This window comes from Apodemus sylvaticus, chromosome 1 (assembly GCF_947179515.1).
Source record: "Apodemus sylvaticus chromosome 1, mApoSyl1.1, whole genome shotgun sequence".
NCBI lineage: Eukaryota > Metazoa > Chordata > Mammalia > Rodentia > Muridae > Apodemus > Apodemus sylvaticus.
In genome coordinates this window covers 121,384,464-121,411,646 of record NC_067472.1, presented here as the reverse complement: position 1 = coordinate 121,411,646, position 27,183 = coordinate 121,384,464, and the positions used below count along the sequence as shown (strand labels likewise).

Below are 27,183 nucleotides of genomic sequence, written 5' to 3'. Positions count from 1 at the left end.
CAGAGAGTGCTTCAGAAACCTCCAGAGACAAAGAGTAAACTGAAAATAAAATGCTGTGAGAATTATATATGTACTTTAACAGTAGCTACATCAATAAAAAGTGACAACTGGATGTGTTCATGGAAATTAGAAATATGAAATTCTGCCTTCCTGACACCTCATGTTGCATTTTACTTAGGCACCTATACTGATGACATGGTAAAAATGTTCTCTTTGATTGTTGTCTTCCTGGTTCTCAAACTTTCCTTTGCTTTTTGCCGTTTGAGTGACCCCACATTCTTTTGGAGAATAAAAGACAAAGAAAATTATCTTGGAGATAAAGAGGCTGATTGTTTATTTTCCATTTATACAAAGCATGGTTATGTGAAGAATGATTACTACAGTGATAATCTTGACAAGCAGTAAGTGCATCTTTCACTTATGCATAAATACACATAAAGCATTGCAGAGATGCTGAGTGATAGATAGGATCCTATGTGCCTTTTGGCTGTATTGCTCTAGGATACAACTAAAATTTATTTTATGCTTATGGCTGGTCATTTTCCTAATCATGGTGGCTTTATGGTATAGTTTGCCTATTGTTATTTTTGAATCACAATCCAGTTTGATGCTGACTGAATGAATCCCACTATTGACCTTACTATGACATTACTATGACATTAATATGACAATTTCCATCTTGATATTACATGTGATGCTCTTGAGAAAAGTAATAAAAACACTGATTTTGGTTTATTTCGTAAAGCCTACCAGAAAGCGATCTTTTATTGGTTAGCTAATGTTTCTTCCATCGGCCTGGGTACCTAATGCCTGGACATCAAACATCAATATAGCTGGCCTGACATTTTGTTAAATATAATGAAAAGATATATATAATATGAATGTCATAATTTGAAAGGCAGCTGAAGTCACAGAAACCTCAGATGAAATGGGACATTACAGTAGAACTATAGGTTGATATATGGAAACTGATTATTTCTTAGTAAAAATTATCTACTTGTGGTAAAATGTAGCATTGAGAAGATGATCCAGTAGTCCCAATAAACTGATATAGATGAGAAAGAATTCAGAAGTTGAGTGTTTTGAAAAAGAAATTCTTCAAAAATAAATATGTTATTGCTCCCATAACCTAGATTCATTCATTGCAGGCAAGCCTAGGTTTAGATGGCAAAGAGAAGGTGCTTTTAATTCATTATTATTCATATTATGTCCAACATTCTGAAAATTAGATTTCATGAAAATTGCAATATATGTGTTTTCATATTTATGTGTTGTAGAATGTTACAGAATAAAAAATATAAAGAATGTTTAAATTTATCCTTAGTTATGAGTAATAGAGAAAATTGAAAGATATATATTTCCTATATAGAATCCTATATTTCAATTTTTAACAAAAGTAAATTGTTAATGTAGACACTGACTCATGAATACATACTGAGTTGTAAAATGTTATTATGTAGTCATTATAATTTTTATTTTCATCACATTCATGAATGTTCTTTTCAAATAGTATTGTTGTATCTAAGTTTCTATAAAGGTTTATAAATTATGTAACAAACTTGTTTCTAAAACAGTATATTTTTCTCAGTTGATAAAGCAAGAGAATTTTTAGAAGCAAAATATTCAATAATTAATCTACCTACATGGTTACTGGTATGAGGCAGAATCTCAGGGTCATTTTGATTTGCATTTCTCTGATGACTGAGGATGTTGAACAATTCTTTAGGTCTTCTTGGCCATTTGAGATTCCTCAGTTGAGAATTTTTTGTTTAGCTCTGTATAGGATATTTTTTGTTGTTTGGATTCTAACTTGTTGAGTTCTTTGTATATACTAGATATTAGCTCTCTTTCAGACGTAAGGTTGGTAAAGATCTTTTCACCATCTGTAGTTTACTATTTCATCCTATTGACTATGTCCTTTGTCAATAGTTGATCTTAGTGCCTGAACAATTGTTCTTCCGTTCAGGAAATTGACCCCTGTGAAGATGTATTTGAGGCTCTTTCCCACTTTCTCTTCTATTAGATTTAATTTATCTGGTTTTATGTCGAGGTCCAAAATATTACAGTATTGAAAGTGCAAATATTATTGAAATTAGTCATTTTCAAATCTAAATTACAAATACTTGATGTCTAAGTGACAGACATGTTCTGAATTTCTCTGTTGCTAAGCAATTGTATTTATCATGTAGTTTCTGTTTTTGTCCCTAACTTGGAGGTTTTTTTGGTAGAAAATAAAAAAGAAAAAGCCATCACTGTATTTATTTACTTTCCCTAATTTTTAAACTTTGTTGTACATTACATATAAAGGATATTCAAATGTCCTTATACAGTACATTATTGGTTTTAATCTTGACAGTGTTTGACATACTGCCTTCAAGAGGAAGATCAAGTTATTGTTTTGTGCATCACTGGGATTGGAATCCTGCCTTTCCCTATTTGTTTTTAACTGTTTCATCAAGCTATGGATGTCAACTGATCTGGAAACAAAGATACCAAATATTCCTTCAGTTTACATTTATATCCAAAACCTTTCCACTTTGAATCTGATTAATAGGAGCATATTTTTATTAATTTTCTGAGAATTATCCATTATACTTTGATTATTTTGATCTTTTTTCTCAATTAATTCTTTATACAAAGTCCCTTGCCTATGCACCCAAGTTTTTTTTTATTTTACTTTCAACCTTTCAAGACTAATCAATGTTATCCATGAATTTTGAGATGTGAGATTTTCCACAAGGCATTTTCTAATATAAACTCTTAGACAAAACTATACATATCTTTACTCTCAGTTCAAACTTGCCCCTAAGTGTGGAATTTTCTGTTGAATTCCTCTTTGATGCTAGTGTTTCATTGGACTTGTCCTTGAACTGTTTTAAGGAGTCCTTTTTTTCTTTTTACTTTTAATGTATTTCTTTTAAATTACAAAGATATGGTTTCTTTTTTTTCATGTGTTCTATTATTTTCTTCTTTTAAAAATTCTTTTTAATATTTTTTTTACATTTCAGTTTTTATCTTTCTCTTGGTCAGTCATAAGATAATTCCTCATCCCATTTCACCTCCCTCTTCTTCAAGAAGATGTCACCATCCCCTATTCCGTCACATCCTGGCAGGATTTTCCATTCTCTGAGCCTCAGATCTTTCCAGGGATAGGTGCAGCTTCTCTCACTTAGGCAAGACCAGGCAATCCTGTGCTGAATATGTGTCAGGGGACTTGGAACTGATAGTGCATGCTGCCTCCTTCTTGGTTCAGTGTCTGAGAAATCTAAGGGGTCTACGTTAGTTGAGACTGCTTGTCTTTCTAAGGGGTTACCCTCATTCTTAGTTTCTACCAGCCATTCTCTAGCACATCCACAGTGGTCCCAGACTTCGGTCTATTGGTTGGGTGTAAGTATCTGCATCTGTCTCAGTCAGCTGATTGTTGGGCCTCATGGAGAGGGGTCATGCTAGGCTCTTGTCTATAACCATAACATAGCATTAGTAATAGGGTCAGACCTTAAAACTCTTAACATGAATCCCAAGTTATGCTGGTCACTGGACCTCCTTTCCCTAAGTACTTCTCCATTTCTATCCCAGGAGTGTTTTTAGACAGGAAAAATGTTAGTTCAGAGTTTTTTTACTGTGATATAGCAACCCCTGCCCTCCACATGATTCCTTGTCTTTTTACTGGAGGTGGACTCTGCCTTTAAAATTATTCCTCCTATAGTATTAATAAGAATTAGGTCTGCTCCATTGTTTTTAATTGCTGACTAGTATTCAACTGTGTAAATATACCACATTTTATGTATCCATTCCTCTATTGAGGGACATCTGGGTTCTTTCCACATTCTGGCTATTATAAATAAGGCTGCTATGATCATACTGGAGCATGTGTCCTTATTGCATACCAGGGAATCCTCTAGGTATATGCCCAGGAGATGTATAGCAGGGTCCTATGGAAGTGTCATGTCCAGGTTTCTGAGGAACCACCAGGCTGATTTCCAAAGTGGTTGTACCATCTTACAGCCCCACCAGCAGTGGATGATTGTTCCTCTTTCTCCACATCCTTGCCAACACCTGCTGCATCCTGAGTTTTTAACCTTAGCCATTCTGACTGATGTGAGGTGAAATCCCAGGGTTCTTTGGATTTCCATTTTCCTAATGACCAATGATGTTCAACATTTCTTAGGGTGCTTCTCAGCCATCCAAAGTTCTTCAGGTAAAAATTCTTTGTTTAGCTATGTACCCCATTTTTTAATAGGGTTATTTGCTTCTCTGGGGTGTAACTTCTTGAATTTTTGTATATATTGGATATTAGCCTTCTGTCAGCTTTAGGGTTGGTGAAGATCCTTTCCTAATTTGTTGGTTGCTGTTTTGTCCTTTTGACAGTGTCCTTTGCCTTACTTTGTAATTTTATGAGGTCCCATTTGTCAATTCTAGATCTTAGAGCATACATAAGCTATTGGTGTTCTGTTCAGGAACATTTTCCCCTGTGTCCTCAAGGGTCTTCCCCAGTTGCATTTCTATTAATTTCAGTATGTCAGATTTTATATGGAGGTCCTTTATCCACTTGGAGTTGAGCTCAGTACAAGGAGATAAGAATGGATCAATTCACATTCTTCTGCATGCCGACATCCAACTGAACTTGCACCATTTGTTGAAAAGGCTATCTTTTCTCCACTGGATGTTTTCAGCTCCTTTGTCAAAGATCAAATGACCATTGGTGTGTGTGTTCATTCCTGGTCTTGAATCCTATTCCATTGGTACACTTGCCTGTCATTGTACCAATATCATGCAATTTTTAACACTATTGCTCTGTAGTAATGTCTGTGGTCTGGGATACTGATTCCCCCAAAAGTTCTTTTGCTGTTGAGAACAGTTTTAGCTATCCTGGGTTTTTGTTATTCCAGATGAATTTGAGAATTGATCTTTCTAACTCTATGAAAAACTGGGTTGGTATTTTGATGGGGATTGCGTTGAATCTGTAGCTTTTGGCAAGATGGATTAAAAAGAAGAGTTCAAAAGAAGTAGTAAACCTCAATTCATCTACTTAAAAATACAACTTTAAAACTGTTAAATTATTTTAGAGGTCATACATCCTATTACATATATATATAATAATATATACAATTGAGTTTCATGCTATGGAAATTTGAAAGAATTTTGAAATATATATATATATATACTGGATAGCTTTATCAATGGGTCACAAATATCCAAGTATTCTATGCTTAAGCCACAATAAGCTGTATTTAAGATTACCATAATTAGAACCCATATCCACCATGACTGGTTTCAAAACTGCTCTGTTTTCAGGGTGACACCTAAGACCATCCTCTTAATTTCCTCTGTTTATTTTGCCATTGAAGAAATCAATAGGAACATTCATATATTACCCAACATTTCCCTACAAGTTAAGATTGAATGTAACTTAATGCTGGATCATGTGAAAGGAGGTTTATCTTTGAAAAGAAAGGAAATTGTTCCTAATTATTACTGTAAAAATCAGAGAAGATATTTAATTGTACTTACGGGACCACTATGGATTACATCTTACAAATTTGGACCAATCCTGTACTTCTCCAGAACTCCAGAGGTAAGTCACCAAGGGTTATATTTAATGAAATATTATCTTTCCACAGTCTGAGTTTCTGAGTGTCAAGATTAACTAAAAGGCAGAGAATTCATTTCTATCTATTCTGATCAATCAAAGATGAAAGTTAGATACTTCCTTTAGCAAACACAATTTTATGGCAAACTGGTGGGAGAGACATAATAGTTTGAAATGATTTACTAGATGACTTACTTTATCGCTACTTGTATAGCAATTCAAAAGAATTTGGATACTATTTTAATAAAAAAATGAAGTATCCACATATTCCCATACTTTTAGCATGAGCTCTACCACATGTAGATGTTAAAATGAACACTATGCATTTCATCTACTTCATAGTGATACTTATGGTCAATATCTTTCAGATTTATTGTGGTTATTTTCATTTCCTAAGTGATCAGGAACAGTTTCCTCATCTCTACCAGATGACTCCCAAGGACACATCTCTATCACTAGCCATGGTGTCCCTAGCAGTTCATTTCAGATGGAACTGGATAGGAGTTATCATTACAGATGATGATCATGGAATTCAATTCCTTTCTGAATTAAGAGCAATAATGGAAAAAAACACTGTCTGCTTATCCTTCGTCACTATTATCACATATGATAACACATTATACATTAAAATGGCTTCCAAATATTATCACCAAATTATAATGTCATCAGCACAAGCTGTGATCGTCTATGGGGATAAGGAATCTCCTATACAATTGAGTTTCATGCTATGGAAATTTGAAAACCTTCAGAGACTCTGGGTCAGTGTGTCACAATTTGATATGATCACAATGATAGGAGATTTCATGCTTAATTCCTTGCATGGGACTCTTATTTTTTCACATCAGCAGTCTGAGATGTTTGGCTTTAAACAATTTATGCAGACAGTGCACCCATCTAACTACAGTAATGACATTTCTTTTGCCAAACTGTGGTGGACTTACTTTAAGTGTTCTTTGCCACCCCCTAATTGTACAACTCTGAAGAATTGTCCAATCAAAACCCTATTTAAATGGTTTTCTGTGCCATCACTTGGTATGTCTATGAGTGAGACATGTTACAACTTATACAATTCTGTGTATGCTGTGGCCCACTCACTTCATGAGATTGTTCTTCAACATGTAGACACATACTCAGAGAATGATGGGAAGGTTCTGGATTATATCTCATGGAAGGTAATGAATCTTAGACTATAGGGCATAAATATAGTGATAGCATTCATAGATGAAATCTTTAATTCAAAATCCATGTAAATAAGTAAAATTTATCCTAAATGCATGTCTTTCTGTAATCTGTCACTGCATAAGAGGCAAATCATGTTACTTTCATAATTAATGAGAAAACTAGCATTGGACCTGAAATCAGCATTTCATAAGTTTTCTCATGATATTTTGCGCAATATTTCAATCATACATACACCTCATTACTTTATCATTTGAATTTTCACATGAAATTAATAAATGAAATTAAGAAAATAACTTGTCTTTTACTTTATCAAAATTTTCTTTTTTATAAATCTGATATATTCATTATTTACAATTCAAATTATTTACCCTTTCCTGGATCCCCCCTCCCAGAAAGTACCATAAGCCCTCTTCCTCTCCTTGTTCCCCAATCCACTCTTATCACTTCCCTGTCTTGGTATCTCCTACACTGCTGCACTGAGCCTTTCTGTGATGAGGAGCCCCTCCTTCCTTATTGGGCATCATTTGATATGTGAATTGTGTCTTGGGTATTCCAAGCTTCTAGGCAAATATCCGCTTATCAGTGAATGCATACTATGACTGCTCTTTTGAGACTGTGTTACCTCACTTAGGATAATAGTCAACAGTTCCATCCATTTGTCTAAGAATTTCATGAATTCATTGTTTCTAAAGACTGAATAGTATTCCATTGTGTATATATACAGTATTTTTGTATCCATTCTGCTGTTGAGGGACATTTGGGCTCTTTCCAGCTTCTGGCTATTATAAATAGGGCTGCTATGAACATAGTGGAGCTTGTATCCTTATTACATGCTGGGGAATCCTCTGGGTATATGCCCAGGAGTGCTATAGCAGGCTCCTCTGGAAGCATCATTCCCAATTTTCTGAGGAACATCTACAATGATTTCCAGAGTGGTAGTAACAAATGGTAGCTTGCATCCCCACCAGCAGTGGAGGAGTGTTTCTTTCTCCACTTCCTTGCCAGTGCCTGTTTTCTCCTGAGTTTTTTATCTCAGCCATTCTGACTGGTGTGAAGGTGAAATCTCAGGGTTGTTTTGATTTGCATTTATCTGATGTTCAACTAAGAATGTTGAACATTTCTTTAGGTGCGTCTCAATCATTTGATATTCCTCAGGTGAAATTTCTTTATTTAGCTATGTACCTCATTTGGGGGAGGGGTTATTTGGCTTTCTGGAGTCTACCTTCTTGAGTTCTTTGGATATATTGGATATAAGCCCTTTGTCAAATGTAGCCTTGGTAAAGATCTTTTCCCAGTTTGTTGGTTGCCATTTTGTCCTTTTGACAATGTCTCTTGCCTTACAGAAACTTTGTAAATATGAGGTCCCATTTGTCAATTCTCGATCTTAGAGCATAAGCTATTGGTGTTAGGTTTAAGAACTTTTCTCCTGTGTCCATGTCCTCAAGGTTCTGCCCATGTATCTTTTCTATTAGTGTCAGTGTGTCTGCTTTTATGTGGAGGTCCTTGATCCACTTGGAGTTGAGCTTAGTATAATGAGATAAGAATGGATCAATTCGCTTTCTTCTGCATGCTGACCTCCAGTTGAGCCAGCACCATTTGTTGAAAAGGCTATCTTTTTTTCCACTAGATGGTTTCAGCTCCTTTGTCAAAGATCAAGTGACCATAGGTGTGTGGGTTCATTTCTGGGTCTTCATTCCTATTCCATTGATCTACCTTCATGTCATTGTACCAATACCATGCTGTTTTTTAACACTATTGCTCTGTAGTACTGCTTGCGGTCTGGGATACTAATTCCCCCTGAAGGTCTTTTGCTGTTAAGAATAGCTATCTTGGGTTATTGTTATTCCAGATGAATTTGAGAATGTTCTTTCCAATTCTATGAAGAATTGAGTCGGGATTTTGATGGTGATTGCATTGAATCTGTAGATTGCTTTTGGCAAGATGGCCATTTTTACTCTATTAATGCTGCCAATCCAAGAGCATGGAAGATATTTCCACATTCTGAGGTCTTTTTCGATTCCTTTCTTCAAACACTTGTAGTTCCTGTCATACAGGTCTTTCACTTGTTTGGTTAGAGTCACACCAAGATACTTTATTTTGTCTGTGGCTATTGTGAGGGGTGTCATTTCCCTAATTTCTTTCTCAGCCTGTTTATCCTTTGAGTATAGGAAGGCTACTGATTTGCTTGAGTTAATTTTATATCCAGCCACTTTGCTGAAATTGTTTATCAGCTGTAGGTTTACTCTGGTGAAGTTTTTGGGTTGCTTAAGTATACTGTCACATCATCTGCAAATGGTGATAATTTGAATTCTTCCTTTCCAATTTGCATCCTTTTACTTCCTTTTGTTGTCTAATTGCTCTGGCTAGAACTTCAAGTACTATATTGAATAAATATGGAGAGAGGAGGCAGCCTTGTCTAGTCCCTGAATTTAGTGGGACTGCTTCAAGATTCTCTCCATTTAGTTTGATGTTGGCTACTGGTTTGCTCTTTATTTCTTTTACTATGTTTAGGTATGGGCCTTGAATTCCTGTAATTTTTATGTTTGTGTGTTTATCTTCTTTTGGGTTTGTTGAAAGGAGATTACTTTCTTGCTTTTTCTTGTGTGTAGTTTCCCTCCTTTTGTTAGTGTTTTCCTTAATTCCTTTGAAGTGCTGGATTTGTGGAAAGATACTGTGTAAATTTGTTTTTGACATGAAAAAGCTTGGTTTCTCCGTTTATGGTAATTGAGAGATTTGCTGAATATAGCAGTTTTGGTTGGCATTTCTGTTCCCTTAGGGTTTACATGACATCTGCCCAGGTTCTACTGGCTTTCATAGTCTCTGGTGAGGAACCGAGATATTTCTGACAGGTCTGACTTTAGATGTTACTTGACCTTTTCCCCTTAATTCTTTTAATATTCTTTCTTTGTTTAATACATTTTGGTGTTTTAATTTTTATGTGACAGGATGAATTTCTATTCTGGTCAAATCTATTTCGTGTTCTGTAGGCTTCTTGAATGTTTATGGGCATCTCTTTCTTTAGGTTAGGAAAGTTTTCTTCTATAATTTTGATGAAAACATTTACTGGCCCTTTAAGTTGGAAATCTTCCCTCTCTTCTATACCTATAGTCCTTAGGATTGGTCTTCTCATTTTGTCTTGGATTTCCTGGATATTTTGGGTGAGGAGATTTTTGCATTTTTCATTTTCTTTGACTATTGTATCAGTGCTTTCTATGGTATCTTCTGCATCTGAGATTCTCCATTCTATATCTTGAATTCTGTTGTTGATGCTTGGATCCATGACTCCTGACTTCTTTCCTAGGTTTTCTATGTCTTGAGTTGTCTTGCTTTGTGATTTCATTATTGTTTTTATCTCCATCTTTAGATCCTGGATGGTTTTGTTTAATTCCTTCATCTATTTTGTTGTGTTTTCCATTAGTTCTTTAAGGGCTTCTCCCTGTTTACTTGTGTTCTTCTGTATTTCTTTAAGGGAGTTATTTATGTCCTTCTTGAAGATCATCATGATGCCCTCCATTAGCATCATGACCTCTGATTTTAAATCCAAATCTTGTTTTTCTGGTCTGCTGAGGTAGCCAGGACTTGCTGTTGTGGAAAAATTGGGTTAGGATGGTGCCATATTGCCTTGATTTCCATTAGCAACGTTCCTCTGTTTGCCTTTTACCATCTTGTTATCTCTGGTTTTAATTGGGCCTGCTGTCATTGGCTGGAGCTTCCCCCTCCTGTGTGCCTGAAGGCCTATCTCAGCAACCCTGGGTGATCTGCTTTCCCCTGGCACAGATTGCTATGGTGCTGCCAAGTTGCTGGATGCAAATGGAGAACTGCTGGGGTGTGTCCCAAGCAAGCCTCTACTCTGGTGAACCCTGCCTACCAATCTGTTACACATTCGTAGGAGCAAAGATGGTGGCAGAGATCCACTTTCTTGCAGTTGTATTTGGGTATGTAGCTCTGTGGCCTCGATCAACTCTGGATGCAGGCTTTGCTGGCTCTCTCCTCTGTGCTGGCTGCTAGGTGTATAGCTGGCTTCCTGCACTGCTTGGAGATGGTGCACAGTGGCCGGGGGTGTTCCTGACTCAGAGGCTGAAACCTGAAGGCTCTTTCCAGAGGCTTCCTGACAGTATCCTCCAATCTGTAGGACTGGTCTCACCTGTGCATTCTGCCACCTCCTTGCTGGCTACTGGGTTTATGATCAAAATTTTCCAAGTAATGTAAAGAATAAATCTGAAATAGTTTCAAGCACTTTCACAGTATTTCGAACTGTTGCATATTTAGCATTCTTATGAGCAAATAAGACAGCTGACAGAAAAAATGGATAATTTATTACTACTCTCAAATAATAAATTTCATGTGGACATATGTTACAGCATCAAATCCAGTGAGAAAACAGTATTTGTGCAGAACAGGGAAAAAACTTTACATGTATAACAATAAATCTTCTTTTTTTTGCTACTGGATACTTCTGATAAACCACTATTTAATGAGTATTCAATGGATATGAATGATATTCCAAACTTTATAATTTCTGTTGTAATGTGTCTGTATAGTTGAAAGTAAAATGTCAAATGTGTTTTAGGTGTTCTCTTTTCTGAAGACCATACAATTTGTAAATCCTGCTGGAGACCTGGTAAACATGCATCAGAATAGAAAATTGGATACAGAGTATGACATTTTCTATATCATGGATATTCTAAAACAATATAGTCTTAAAATAAAAATAGGAAGGTTTTCTGGTCACTTTCCAAATGGACAGCAACTTTTTATGTCTAATGAAATGATTGAGTGGGCTACAAACCTCAAGGAGGTAATTTGGTTGTAATTTTTAGTGCTTTAAATACTGAAAAATTACCTATAATCTTGTCTTCTTTTGTTTTGTCATAAAATAAAAAAATTAACATTTCTTTACATATTGAAATCCACTATTTATTCATTCTCTCTCTCTCTCTCTCTCTCTCTCTCTCTCTCTCTCTCTCTCTGTCTGTCTGTCTCTCTCTCCATCTCTATCTCTTCTATTTCTGTCCATTTCTATCTCTCTTATTCTGTCATGAATGTTTCACAATATAAAAATCATCATATCTTCCTAAAAGTTTTATCTATAAAAACCAAAAGAATATGATTTTTCTTTAAAATATGATACATGTGAGTAAGATATTTTTCAGTGGCTTTCTTTTGTGAATCACTGCAGCTTTTAACACATATGTCAAACTGTCTTTTATATCATGTATCTTATTTTTTTCAGATGCTACCCTCTGTATGTAATATGCCTTGCAGTCCAGGACTCAGAAAATATTTTAATGAAGGAAAAGCTATCTGTTGTTTTGATTGTTACACCTGCCCAGAAAATGAAATTTCTAACATGACAGGTAAGGGTATATTTTCTCAAAGTAATAAAATTGATTTTATCTCACATATGCACCTAGTTCTCGAAAGTCATTATGGAAAGTAAATGACAAATAAAATTCAAAAATTAACATGAGTGGCTCTGTGATTTGAAATAATTACTTACTTATTGGACTTCAGTTTTCTCTCATAATTCCAAAAACAATAATAACTATTTATTCAGAATACTAAATATTAATGCATTTTTATAATTATATATTTCAAATATATTAAAGTCATTGATGCTATGCACTTTTGTTTTTCAGAATTCACTGAGTTTTAGAACAGTCACTAGATGTTACATGTTGAATTTTAAAACTTTTTTTGTTTATTGAAAAGGGAAATAAATGAAGTAAAAACATTTTATGATAAAATTAAAGATTTACATGGAAAATATTTCAGATAAACACTTTATAATTGACAATATTCATGGAAAATTAAAGAGTAAAGTGGTAGAGCTGTAAAACATTCCTAAATTAATTGAAATATTGGATAAAAACATGATAGAATTGAAGATTTTTGTGGAAAATATTTCTGATAAAATTGTAGAAAAATGTAGAAAAACATGTTAGAATTGAAGCTTATCATGGAACATTTTGAATAGATATAATAATGGTAGGTATAAAAGTATTCCTAAGTTGATTGAAAGTGGAATTACACACATTTGATACACACATGATAAACTTGAAGACTTACATAGAAAATATTTCTGATAAAATTGAAGAAATATATAGAAAAACATGTTAAAATTAAAGATTATTATGGTAATTAAACAGATAAAATGATAGGCATAAAGGTAATTCGAAATTGATTAAAGGCACAATTATAAACATTTTCAGATAACATTGAAGATTTACATGGAAAATATTTCTGGTAAAGTTCAAGAATTAAATAGATAAACACATTAAAATTGACTATTTCATGGAAAATTTTACATAAAAAATGGGACATATAAAAACTCTTTCTAAATTAATTGAAGGTCGAATTAGAAACATTTGTGATAAAATCAAATAATTACATTGAAAATATTTCTGATAAAGTATACAGAAAGATATTAAAATTGAAGATTATCATGAAAAATAATGCAGATAAAATGGTAGACATAAAAATTACTTAATTAATTAAAAGGGGAATTACAAACATTTTCTGATAAAATTGAAGATTTACAAGAGAAATAATTTGTTAGTCTATGTCTTTTTATTGGGGAGATGAGTCCATTGTTCTTAAGAGTTATTAGGGAATAGTAATTGTTGCTTCCTGTTATTTTTGATGTTATATTTATGTTTGCGTAAGTATATTCTTTTGGGTTTGTTGGAAGATTACTTTCTTGCTTTTTCTATCGTATAGGTTCCCTCCTGTGTTGGCATTTTCCATCAATTATCCTTTATAGGGCTGGATTTGTGGACAGATGTGTAAATTTGGTTTTATCATGGAATATCTTTCTCCATCTATGATGATTGAGAGTTTTGCTGAGTATAGTGGACTGGATTGGCATTTGTGTTTTCTTAGGGTCTGTATGATGTCTACCCAGGATCTTCTAGCTTTCATTGCCTCTAGTGAAAAGTCTGGTGTGATTTTGATAGGTATACCTTTATAAGTTTCTTGCCCTTTTTACCTTACTGCTTTTAATATTCTTTCTTTGTTCAGTGGATTTTTTCTGCTTTGATTATTATGTGCCGGGAGGAGTTTCTATTCTGGTACAGTCTGTTATGAGTTCTAAAGGCTTCTTATATGTTCATTGATATCTCTTTCGGTAGGTTAGAGAATTTTTCTTCTACAATTTTGTTGAAGACATTTACTGGGACTTTATTGTCTATACCTATAATCCTTAGGTTTGGTCTTCTCTTTATGTCCTGGAGTTCCTGGACGTTCTGTGTTATCAACTTTATGCATTTTGCATTTTCTTTGATTGAGTCAATGTTTTCTATGGTATCTTCTGCACCTAAGGTTCTTTCTTCTATCTCTTGTATTCTGTTGTTGATGCTTGCATCTATGACTCCTGAATTCTTTCCAAGGTATTCTATCTCTAGAGATGTCTCACTTTGTGATTTCTTTATTGTTTCTACTCCCACTTTTAGATCCTGGATAGTTTTGTTCAATTCCTTCACTTGATTGTTTGTGTTTTTTTGTAATTCTTTAAGGGATTTTTGTGTTTCTTTTTTAAGGGCTTCTGCCTATTAACCCATGATCTCCTGTATTTCTTTAAGGGATTTTTTTATTTCCTTTTTAAGTGAAAGCACTGCTGAGAGATCACTCATTCTTGGTGGGCTATGCACAGAAAGTTGTGGAGTCTCCCGGCTTCCTGGTGCAGAAGACTTCCATCAAAGCTGCTCCATTGATCTTAGGCCCTGTGTGCTCCTAGCTGGTCCCCTCCAGAGAGAGAGGTGGAGGTCTCACCTCTGTGCTCAGAAGTCTACTTGTTGTTATATCATGTTTTAGAAGTATGTGTTTTTGAATTTTTCTATAGTGGATCAATAGTATATTTATAAGTTTGGATTTTCAATAGCTGTCTTTGCACATGTGAGTTTGGAGACCAATAAATAGAACTCTGGATAATATCTTTTGTATTAAGATTCATATATTGTTTGCACAGAGATATCATAATTAAATAGGTACCAGTATTAACATTTAGCAGTATTTAAAAACTTTAATAAAAGCTTTGAAAATAATTTTCTAAGGAGGAGTGCAGTAAGAAGATAAAAAATAAAATTAATTTCAGTTGCAAGGCTTAAAAATAGCCAAGCAAATAACAGAAAGTTTAAGAAGCAGGCCAGCTTTTATATGTATGCAAATGGTTTACATGTGAGGATTATGAAGATGAGGTACATATTTAAAATATTACACTAAAATATTAACCAAATTTCATGATATAACCCAGACACTACTTCCAGAAGAAAGTAGAGGCCCCTGGGCCAGGAAAGGCTCAATGCAGCTGTGTAGGGGAATACAGGACAGGGAAGCAGGAGGGGATTTTTGGGGAACAGGAAGAGAAAAGAGGACTTATGAGACTTTTGGAGAGGAGAGTATCCAGGAAAGGGGAAATAATTTGAAATGTAAATAAAGAGTATATCTAATAAAGAAAAAGAAAGATGTAAAAAATATCTAATGATATTCGCTACAAAAGGAAATTGTAACAAGTTCCTAATTAGATATAATGCATTCCATCTCTAAGAGAGAATACTCATAAATGTGGCTTCACAGAACAAATGGGATAGAGGTCCTTCTGTTTATATTTTGTGAAATAATTTGAATAGCATTGGTATTAGGTCTTCTGTGAGGTCTCATAGAGTTCTGCACTAAAACCATCGGGTCCTGTTTTTTTGTGCTTGTGAGACTTTTAATAACTGCTTCTATATCTTTAAGGGTTATGGGAATGCTTAGATCGTTTATTTGATCCATATTTAACTGTGGTGTTTGGTATCGGTTTAGGAAATTGTCCATCTCATTCAGAATTTTCAGTTTTGCTGAACATAGGCTTTTGTAGTAGTATTTGATGATTTTTTGAATTTCCTCCTTCTCTTGTTACATCTCCCTTTTCATTTATGATTTTGTTAATTTGGATATTGTCTCTGTGCCCTCTGCTTAGTCTGGCTAAAGCTATATCTATCTTGTTGATATTCTCAAATACCATGTCTGGGTTTTGGTTGAATTGTTGTATAGATTTTTATGTTGATTTCATCACTGAGGTTGATAATATCCTGTTATCTACTCCTCTTGGATGTATATGCTTCTTTTTGTTCTAGAGCTTTCACATGTGTCCTTGAGGTAATAGTGTATGTACTTTCTAATTTCTTTTTGGAGGCACTCAAAACTGATTTTTCCACTAAGCACTGTTTTCATTCTGTCCTACAAGTTTGGGTATGTTGTGCCTTCATTTTCATTAAATTGTAAAAAGTCTTTAATTTCTTCATTTCTTCCTCAACCAAGTTATCATTGATTATGGCATTGTTCAGCTTTCATGTATATGTGGGCTTTCTGTTGTTTTAGTTGCTATTGAAGATCAACCCTAGTACATGGTGATCTGATAGGATGCATGGTATCATTGCAATTTTCTTGTATCTGTTGAGGCCTGTTTGTGATGTATTATATGGTGAATTTTGGAAAAGGTACCATGAGGTGATGAGAAGGCATATTCTTCTGTTTTAGGATGAAATATTCTATACATACCCATTTGGTCTTTAGCTTCTATTAGTTTCACTGTTTTTCTCTTTAGTTTCTGTTTCAATGATCAGTCCTTTGATGGGAGTGGGTTGTTGAAGTCTCCCAATATTATTGTGTGAGCTTTAGTAAAGTTTATTTATGAATGTGGGTGCCCTGGCATTTGGAGCATAGATGTCCAGAACTGAGAGTTCATCTTAGTAGATTTTTCCTTTGATGATTATGAAATGTTCTTCCTTATCCTATTTGATAACTTTTGCTTGAAAGTTGCTTTTATTCAATATTAGAATGGCTACTCCAGCTTGTTTCTTGGTACCATTTGATTGAAAAGTTGTTCTCCTGCACTTTACTCTGTTGAAGTTACTTTCTTTGACATTGAGATGCATTTTCTGTATGCAGAAAAAAAATGGGTCTTGTTTATGTATCCAGTCTGTTATCCTATCTCTTTTAACTGGGGAATTGATTCCATTGATGCTAAAAGATATTAAGGAGTGGTGATTGTTGTTTACTGTTATTTTTACTGTCATTTTTATGTTTCTTTGAGTATCTTCTTTTGGGTTTGTTGAAAGATTACTTTCTTGCTTTTTCTAGGGAATAGCTTCCCTCCTGGTGTTGGAGTTTTCCCATCTATTATCATTTGTAGCCTTGGATTTATGGAAAGACATAAATTAGTTTTGGTCATCATATATCTTAGTTTTTCTATCTATTATAATTGAGGCTTTTTCAAGGTATAGTAGACTGTGCTGGCAATTTTGATCTCTTAGGGTGTATATGATATCTTCCCAGGTTTATCTGGCTTTCATAGACTCTGGTGAGAAGGATGGTGTAATTTTGATGGGATTCCTCTTACTTGGAATTTTTCCCTACTGCTTTTAATATTCTTTCTTTGATTTGTTCATTTGATTTTTTGACTACTATGTGAAAGGGGGAATTTATTTTCTGGTCCCATCCATTTGAAGTTCTGTAGGCCTCTTGTGTGTTTATAGTCATCTCTTTCCTTGGGTTAGACAAGATTTCTTTTGTAATTTTGTTTAAGATATTGACTGCCTTTTTTAGTTGGGAATCTTTACTCTCTTCTATACCTATTATCCTTGGGTTTGGACTTCTCATTTTATACTGGATTTCCTGGATGTATTGGGGTAGGGACATTTTGTATTTTGTAATTTCTTTGATTGTTGTATTAATGGTTTCTATGGTATCTTCTGCATCAGAGTTTCTCTCTTCCATCTCTTCTATTCTGTTTGTGGGTTTTGTATCTATAACTCCTAATCTCTTTCCTAGATTTTCTCTCTCCATGGTTGTCTCTCTTTGTGGTTTTTTGTTTTTTCTTTCTCTATTTTTAGATCCTAGATGGTTTTATTCAATTCCTTCACCTCTTGGTTGTGCTTTCCTGTAATTCTTTAGGGGGTTATTGGCTTTCCTCTTTAATGGCTTCAAGCAGTTTACCTGTGGTCTCCTTTATTTCTTTAAGGGAATTACTTACGTTTTTCTTAAAGTCCTTTGTGATCATTATGAGATGTGATTTTAAATCAGAGTCTTGCTTTTCTGGTGTGTTGAGGTATCCAGGGTTCACTGTGGTGGGAGAATTAGATTCTGATGATGCCACGTAGCCTTGGTTGCTGTTGCTTATGCTCTTTTCTTTGCCCCTCACAATCTGGATATCTCTGGTATTAGCTGGTCTTCCTGTCTCTGACAGTGGCTTGTTCTTCCTGCAAGCCTGTGTGTCAGAACTCCTGGGAGACCAGTTTGATCTGGGAGGAATTTAGTATGGGGAGCTATAGTACAGGGTCAGCTCTGGGGTATAGATAGAAACCAGAAGAATCCTGTCCCATGGCTGTTTCTTGGTTCATTTGTTCTAATGTCTCAGGGTATGTCCCTCATGGGCACAGAATTTGAACAGAAATAGTGGTTATACATGAGTTCACAGATGAGTCAACACTCCTAGAAAATCAGTTCTCTCCAGATGGTATTTAGGTACAGAGTGCTTCTGTAGAGGATCAACTTCAGGTACAGACAGAATATGGAAGGATACAGTCCTACTCTGCTCCTGAGTTTCTGTGTCTTGAAGGTTCTGGGCAGGTGCTTCTGACCAAAAGTGGTGGCCTTACCTGTGCTCGTATGTGTGTCTGCACACAGGGATGACCAGCTTTCACCTGGCACTATTTGGTTAAGGATCACTGTGGCACAGGTTTAGCTCCAGGTGAAGAAAGAAACCAGCATCCCTGTCCAGTGGTTTTCCCAGAGAATGTCCAACCAGTTTCCAGTCATTTAAGACTTCTAAAAGTTTTGATATAAACCTTTCCCACTATGAGGTTGTGGTGAAGTCTGTGATCTCAAACAATTCACATTTGGGCTCACTGTCTGCTGACATCTAGTAGAGCAGAGCATCGGCCATTCCTTAACTTTTAAAAAGAAATATTAAGTACTTTTTGGGCTTTGCTAGTTCTCATGAATATTCATTCTTCAAGTTATGACCATCCAAGTAGAGTTGGGCATCAAATCCTTCTTGTGGAGTGGATGTCAACTTAAATCAGCCATTGCTTGGTCCTTCAACAAGTTATAAGCTACTGTTGCACCAGAACATCTTACAACTTGGACAGATTTTAGGTGAAGGAATTAATGGATAGTTTAATGTCTAAGTTTATGTTTTCATAGCTTGTAGAATAAGGATACTAGCACATACCAGCTATACCATTCCTTGTTCAATAACTAAAGTCATTGTGTTGGTATCATAGATTGCATTGTTTCCATAATTTCTTTCTCACCCTATTTAAGGTTTATTTAAAATGGGACTACTATGATATTTTGAGGTTTTTTTTTTTTTATCTAGCTACTTTGTTGAAGGTGTTTTTCAGCTGCACTACATCTACATTGGAATTTCTGGAGTCACTAATATATACTATCATATCATTTGTGAATAGACATACTATAACTGACTCCATTCGAATTTGTATCATCTTCATCTTCTATAGTCATATTGATCTAGCTAAAAATTCAAGTACCAAGTTGCTAAGACAGGGAGACATGCAGGACAGTTCTCTCATCAGGGTCTTTAGAATTTTTTCATCAATGATCATATAAGAAATTGGTCTGAATTTCTTTTTGCTTGATGAGTTTTTATGTAGTTTAGTTAAACAGGTTATTATGACCTCATAAAAATAATTAGGCAGTTTAATTTTTTTCTTTGCTTTTTTATTGGGTATTTTCTTTTTTTTTCTTTTTCTTTATTTACATTTCAAATGTTATCCACTTTCTAGGCATCTCCTCATGGAACATCTAACCTATCCCATTGCCCTTGCCTCTATGAGAGTGCAGCCCCAAGCAACAAACCACTCCTGCCTTCCTGCCCTTGAGTTCCCTTATACTGGGACGTTGAGCCCTCTAAGGCCAAAGGGCTGCTCCTCCTACTTATGCCCAAAAAGGCCACTTTTTTCTCTATATTTGGCAAGAAACATGGGTCCCTCCATGTGTGTTCTTTGGTTGGTGGTCTAGTCCCAAGAAGCTCCATGGATTATGGCTAATTGATACTGTTGTTCCCCCTATGGAGCTGCAAACCCTCTCAGCTAATTCAGTCCCATTTCTTTCTCCTTCATCAGGCACCCCACACTCCCAGCAATGGTTAGCTGTTAGCTTATGCCTTTGTATATGCCAGGCTCTGGCATAGTCTCTCAGTATCCTGTCAGCAAGCAATTCCTGATATCTTCAATAGCATCCAAGTTTGGCATCTGTATGTGGAATGTATCCCTATGTGGTGCTGTCTTTGGATGGCCTTTCCTCTTGTTTCTGCTCCATACTTTACCTCTACAATTCCTCCTGCGAATATTTTGGTCCCCCATCTATGAAGCAGTGAAGCACTGAAGCACCCACACATTGGTCTTCCTACTTATTGAGCTTTACATGATCTATGAATTTTATCATGGCTATTCTTGAGATTTTAGTCTAATATCCACTTATCACTGAGTTACTCTCATTGTTTTCTTTTGTAACTGAGTTGCCTCACTCAGGGAGTGAGTTAAAGTTAAATCTGTTTTCCTGCAAATTTCATGAAGTCATTGTTTTTAATATCTGAATAGTATTCCAATTCATAAATTAACCACATTTTCTGTATCCACTCCTCTGATGAGGGACATTTAAGAAAGCTTCTGGATATTACAAATAATGCTGCTATGAATATAGTGAAGATTGTGTCCTTATCACATGTTGGTGAATCTTCGGGGTATATACCAAGGAGTAGTATAGCTGGGTCTTCAGGTAGTGCAATTTTGAGGAAACATCAGACTGATTTTCAAAGTGGTTGTAGCAGCTTGAAATACCACCATCAATTCCTTTTTCTCCACATTCTTACAAGCATCTGGTGCCACCTGAGGATTTGATCTTAGCCATTCTGACTGGTGTGATGTGTAATTTCAGAGTTGTTTGGATTTGCATTTTGATGTAATGACTTAAAATGTTAAACATATATTTAGGCGCTTCTTAGCCATTCCAGTTTCCTCAGTTGGGAATTCTCTGTTTAGCTCTGTTCTCCATTTCTAAAATAGGGTTTTTGTTTGTCTGAAGAGAAAGTTTTGAGTTCTTTGTATATATTAAATATTATCCCTCTATTGGATATAGGATTGGTAAAATTCTTTCCCCAAAATGTTGGTTTTTGATTTGACAGTGTTCTTCACTTACAGAGTCTCTGCAATTTTATGAGGTACCATTTGTGGATTCTTGATTTTAACACATAAGCCATTGATGCTCTGTTCAGGAAATATTCCCCTGTGGCAGTATTTCTTTTATTTCAACTTTATGGAATACATCAACGAACATTGGTATTTACTATACAATGAAATCTGGTAGATTTCTGTGCTAAAACCATCTGAGACTGGGCTTTATATTCTTGGGAAGCATTTACTGACAACTTCTATTAAGTTAGGAATTGTAGGAGTATTTAAACCCTTCACTCGTCTTCATTTAACATTAGTAACATGTATCTATTTCAAAAGTCACCAATTACAGATAGATTATAGAATTTCATGGAATTCAGGCTTTTTTGTGATTGTTATTCCTTTATTAATATTTTTTATTTTTTATTTGATATATTCTTTATTTACATTTCAAATTACCAAATTGTTTTCCCTGTCCTGGTTCCCCACCACCCCCAGGGAAGTCCCATAAGCTATCCCTTCTACCCCTGTTCCCCAACGAAACCTCGCCTGCTTCCCTGTCCTTGTATTCCCCTACCGTGCTGTACTGAGCCTTTCCAGGACCAGGGCCTGATCTTTCTTTGATGTCCAACAGGGTCATTCTCTGCTGCCTATGTTCCTGGAGACATGGGTAACAGCATGTGTACTATCTGGTTGTTGTTTTTGTCCCTGCGAGCACTAGGAGTACTGGGTGGCTCATATCTTTGTTTGTCCTATGGCACTGCAAACCCCCTCAATTTCTAAGGTCCTTTCTCTAGCTTACCCATTGGAAACCCTGTGCTCAGTTGAATGGCTGGCTGAGAGTGCCCACTCTGTATTTGACATGCACTAGCAGAGCCTCCCAGGTGACAGCTATATCCTGCTACAGTCAGCAAGTACTTGTGGGCATTGATAATAGTGTCTGGGTTTTAGAAGTGTATAGGGGATGGATCACTAGGTGGATGGCCTTTCCCTCAGACTTTGCTGCACACATTTTCTCTGTATCTCTTTCTGGAAATATTTTGTTCCCCATTCTAAGAAGGACCAGAGTATCCACACTTTGTTCTTTCTTCTTTTTAGGCATTATTTGATATGTGAATTGTGTCTTGGGTATTCCAAGCTTCTGGGCTAATATTCACTTATGCATACCATGTGTGTTGTTTAAAGATTGGGTTACCTCACTTAGGATGATATTTTCCAGTTCCACCCATTTGCCTACGAATTTCATGAATTCATTGTTTTTAATAACTGGACCGACAGCTAATTAAATTTTTTTATTTGATATATTTTTATTTACATTTCAAATGATTTTCCCTTTCATGACTCCCCACTCCCTGAAAGTCCCATATGCCCTCTTCCCTTCCCCTGTTTCCTCCACACACCCCTTCCCACTTCCCTGTTCTAGTATTGCCCTACACTGCTGAATTGAGCCTTTCCAGAACCAGGGGCCACTCCTCTATTCTTCTTGGACATCATTTTATATGTGGATTATGTCTTGAGTATTCCAAGGTGCTAGGTTAATATCCACTTATCACTGAGTGCATACCATGGGTTACCTCACTTAGGATGATATTCTCCAGCTCCATCCATTTATCTAAGAATTTCATGAATTCTTTGTTTCTAATGCCTGAATAGTACCCCATTGTGTATATATACCACAATATTTTGTATCCACTCATTTGTTGAGGGACATCTGGGTGTTTTCCAGCTTCTGGCTTTTATAAATAGGGCTGCTATGAACATAGTGGAGCATGCATCCTTATTACATGCTGGGGAATCCTCTGGGTATATGCCCAGGAGTGGTATAGCAGGGTCCTCCAGAAGTGATCTACCAAGTTTTCTGAGGAATCGCCAGACTGATTTCCAGAGTAGTTGTACCAGCTTGCTACTCCACCAGCAGTAGAGGATTATTCCTCTTTCTCCACATTCTGGACAACACCTGCTGTCTCCTGAGTTTTTGATTTTAGCTATTCTGACTGGTGTGAGGTGAAATCTCAGGGTTGTTTTGATTTGCATTCTCTTGATGACTAAGGATGTTGAACATTTTTTAAGATGTTTCTCAGCAATCTGAAGTTCTTCAGGTAAAATTTTTTGATTAGCTCTGTACCCCATTTTTAACATGGTTATTTGCTTTTCTGGGGTCTAACTAGGTGGTGGTGGTGAACACCTTTAATCACCACACTTGGGAGGCAGAGGCAGGCACATTTCTGAGTTTGAGGCCAATCTGGTCTACAGAGTGAGTTCTAGGACAGCCAGGGCTACACAGAGAAACCCTGTCTCAAAAATAAAAAAAAAGAATATTCAGCTAATGAAATTTTAATTTAAGGGGTCACATTCCCTTTAAGCATCTTCAGTCCTTCCCCTAATTCAAACATAGGTGTTCCGGACTTCAATCCAACAGTTGTGTGAATGTGTCTGTCTTATTAAAGTTGTCTAATTAAAAATATTAATAAAGCAAATGAAATAGTATTCCATATAGTAAATATACCACATTTTCTGTATCCATTCCTCGTTGAGGTACATCTAGACTCTTTCCAGATTGATTCTTTGACTTACTCCCATGTCTACTGAGCAGCATGGACGAAATGTAGTTAGTGATGTGTAATATTTCAGGGTTTTAGACATGAAAATTGATTCTAACACCAGGAAGTGGAGGCAGCTACCCAGGTCTTATGCTGGTTATGGCGTATTAAATGTATAAAGGCTGTGGGTATGTTTTTGTTTTCCAAGGAATTCAATACAATGTTGAAAATACATTTTTTATAATACTTGATTATTTTGTTGTTGTTATTGTTTCCCCAGTTCCATTGTTCATGATCCTCACTCCATTCCTTTTCCACCATGCCTGCTAGATAATTCCCCTTTTGATCAAGGCCTCAAACAAGACTGTGTATGCTGCTGGTTGGTAGCTTGGTCTCTGGTAGCTTCTTGGAATCTCGGAAAATTTATCCTGTTTTTCTTCCTATGGGGTCATACTCCCTTTCAGCTTCTTCAGTCCTTCCCCTAATTCAAATATAGGTGTTCCTGACTTCAGTCCAACAGTCTTGTGAATATAACTGTCTTTGGCTCTGTCAGCTGATAATAAGTCCTCTAAGAGGACAGACAATCCAGGTTCCAGTCTATAAGTACATTACATCATCAATAATGTTGTCAGCCCATGGTGACCCCTTCTCCCATAAAATGACTCCCAAGTTTGGCTGTCCTTCAGTCTCTTCTCAATTAATGTCCTTCCAGTTCTTTTATACAGCAAAAAAAATTAGTTCACAAATTTTGACTGTGGGTCAGTAACCATGTCCCTATATTTGAGGCCCTGCCTATCTACTGAAGGTATGCTCTTTGAGTTCCCTCTCCCGAATGTTGGGCATTTTTAGTAAGGTTACCACCCATGAGTCTTCTAACATTTCAGGTCTTTAGTACTTTCTAGAGGATTATCTACCTTTCACACTCCCAAACTGCTATTTTCTGTTCATTCTATTGGTCATGTGTGTTTCTCTACTGAACCCCTATATCTATTCCTGTTTCCCCCTTTTGATCTCCCTCTTCTATACCACTATGCCTTCCCTCTACCTGCTGTGATTATTTTGTTCTACCTTCTAAGTTTAATTGATATATCTTTACTTGGTCTTTTCTGCTTGTTGAACTTCTTAAGGCCTGTAGGTTGTTTTCTAGGTAGTCTTTATATTTTGTATAATATCCACTTATCATTGAGGTACATATCAGGCATACTCTTTTGAGTCTGACCTACCTACTCAGGATGATATGTTCTAGTTTGATCCATGTGTCGGCAAAATTCATGGTGTCCTCTTTCTTAAGAGACAAATAGCATTTGTTTGTTTAAATTAACCACATTTTCTGTATTCATTCTATGAGGGACATCTGGGTTGTTTCCAGCTTCTGGTTATTACAAATAAGGCTGCTCTGAACATTGCAGAGCACATGTCCCTGCAGAATGCGTGTGGTATATTTTGTGTAAATGTCCAAGAGTGGTTTAGTTTGATCTTCAGGTAGAATTTTTTTCTAATTTTCTGAGGAATCATCAGATAGATTTCCACAGTGGTTGCACCAGTTTGCAATCTCACCAGCAATCAAGGTGTGTTTCTTTCTCCACATTCTTGGCAGCATTTGTTGTCATTTGAGGTTTTGATGTTAACCATTCTGATTAGTGTGAGGTAGAATCTCAGGGTCATTTTTATTTCCATTTCCCTGATGACTAAGGACTTTGAACATTTCTGTTAGTGCTTTTAAACCATTCAAGATTATTGTGTTGGGAAATGTTTGCTCTGCTCTGGACCCCGTTTTAAAATTTGGTTATTTGGTTCTTTGGAGTTTAGCTTCTTGATTTCTTTATATATTTGGGACATTAGCCCTCTGTCAGTCGTAGGGTTAATAAAGACATTTTCACAATCAGTAGCCTGTCTGTTTTTTCCTATTGCTTGTATCCTTTGCTTTACAAAAGCTTTACAACTTTATAAGATCCCATTTATCAATTCTTAGCATTAGGGTCTGAGCCATTGATGTACTCGGTTCAGGAAATTCTCCCTGGGCCAATGTGTTTAAGGCAATTTCCCACTTTCTATTCTATTAAATTCAGTTTGTCTGGTGTTAGTTTGTGGTACTTGTTTTACTTGGGATTGAACTATGGGCAAGATGATGAATAAAGTTTGATTTTAATTCCTTATATAGAGACCAGCAATTAGCCCAGTACCACTTATTAAAGATGATTTATTTTTTCCACTGTATATTTTGGCTTCTTTGTCACACATCAAGCATTCTAGGTATATATGTTTGTGTCGTATTCATTGGACTTAACTACCAAATTCTAAATGATTATTGAATATTAATTTCTCAAATGATGTGTGATTCAAAGGTAATTTTCCATAATGATTGTGAAAGACTGAATACTTGCATGTGAAAGAACAAATTTGTAGAAAAGAGTTTGGGATTATAATGGTTTAGTAAAATGTTGGCTGTGAGTTCTTTTCTAAGACATGGTGTGGTAGAGTATATATGTTAAAATGTGTGCTTGAGACTATGTGTATGACCACCCTTTTTTCAGACACATCTCTGTCTAAGTTCTTCTTTTGTATAATATACACAATTATAGGTGGAAATTGTGTGATTCTTTGAATGATCAACTTAAGGCATAGGACTGTGGACAGATAAAATTGGAAATTAAGATAACATCTTATAATGCATCCATATTTTAGTTTGAATCTTACACAAGATGTAAGCTTAATTAGGGTTAGTTTATCTTGTGATTATCCTAGAAAAAATAATCTTTCCCTTCCTATACTAGACATGGATCAATGTGTGAAGTGTCCAGAGGATGAGTATGCCAACACAGATCAAACCAAATGCCTCAAGAAACTTGTGACATTTCTGGATTATGAAGAACCTTTAGGAATTGCTCTGGCTGGCTTGGCTCTATGCTTCTCTGCTCTTACTGCTGTTGTACTCTGTGTCTTCTTGAAACACCGAGACACTCCCATAGTCAAGGCCAATAATGAAACTCTCAGCTATGTCTTACTCGTCTCTCTCATATTTTGTTTTATCTGTTCCTTGTTCTATATTGGTCATCTGAGTATGGCTACCTGCATCCTGCAGCAGATCACATTTGCCATTGTGTTCACTGTGGCTGCCTCAACTGTCTTAGCCAAGACAATTACTGTAGTACTAGCATTTAAGATTACTGTTCCAGGCAGAAGACTGAGGTGGCTGCTGCTTTCAGGAGCACCTAATTACATCATTCCCATATGCACCCTAATCCAAATGATTCTCTGTGGAATCTGGCTGGGAACTTCTCCTCCATTTGTTGATGCTGATCTACACGTGGAACATGGACACATCATCATTTTTTGCAACAAAGGTTCAGTGATTGCATTCTACTGTGTCCTGGGATACATGGGCTCTCTTGCACTAGCAAGTTTCTTTGTAGCTTTTCTGGCCAGGAATCTACCTGACACATTCAATGAAGCCAAGCTCCTGACATTCAGCATGCTGGTGTTCTGCAGTGTCTGGATCACCTTCCTCCCTGTCTACCACAGCTTTAAGGGCAAGGCTATGGTTGCTGTGGAAGTCTTCTGTATCTTATCCTCCAGTGCAGGGATGCTTCTTTGCATATTTTTGCCAAAGTTCTACATTATATTGTTGCAACCACAAATAAATTCTTTTAATGAGTTTAGGAAAATACATGCTAAAGAGATAAATGTTAATTGA

General features: G+C 35.9%; 1 protein-coding gene across 1 annotated transcript; it reads left to right on the top strand.

The window, feature by feature from the left end:
* The first annotated feature begins 195 nt into the window (after positions 1–195).
* Positions 196–27,183, top strand: LOC127681510 (vomeronasal type-2 receptor 116-like). The gene is made up of 6 exons (XM_052177838.1): positions 196–401; positions 5,296–5,575; positions 5,959–6,762; positions 11,343–11,570; positions 12,006–12,129; positions 26,264–27,183. The coding sequence occupies exons 1-6, from the start codon at positions 196–198 to the stop codon at positions 27,181–27,183; spliced, it is 2,562 nt and encodes an 853-aa protein (XP_052033798.1).

Excerpts from the sequence above, each read along its gene's own strand:
- LOC127681510 (XM_052177838.1), top strand. The coding sequence starts at position 196 with ATGGTAAAAATGTTCTCTTTGATTGTTGTCTTCCTGGTTCTCAAACTT. Across the intron at positions 5,576-5,958 it reads ACTTCTCCAGAACTCCAGAG|ATTTATTGTGGTTATTTTCA; the intron begins GTAAGTCACCAA and ends AATATCTTTCAG. Across the intron at positions 12,130-26,263 it reads TGAAATTTCTAACATGACAG|ACATGGATCAATGTGTGAAG; the intron begins GTAAGGGTATAT and ends TTCCTATACTAG.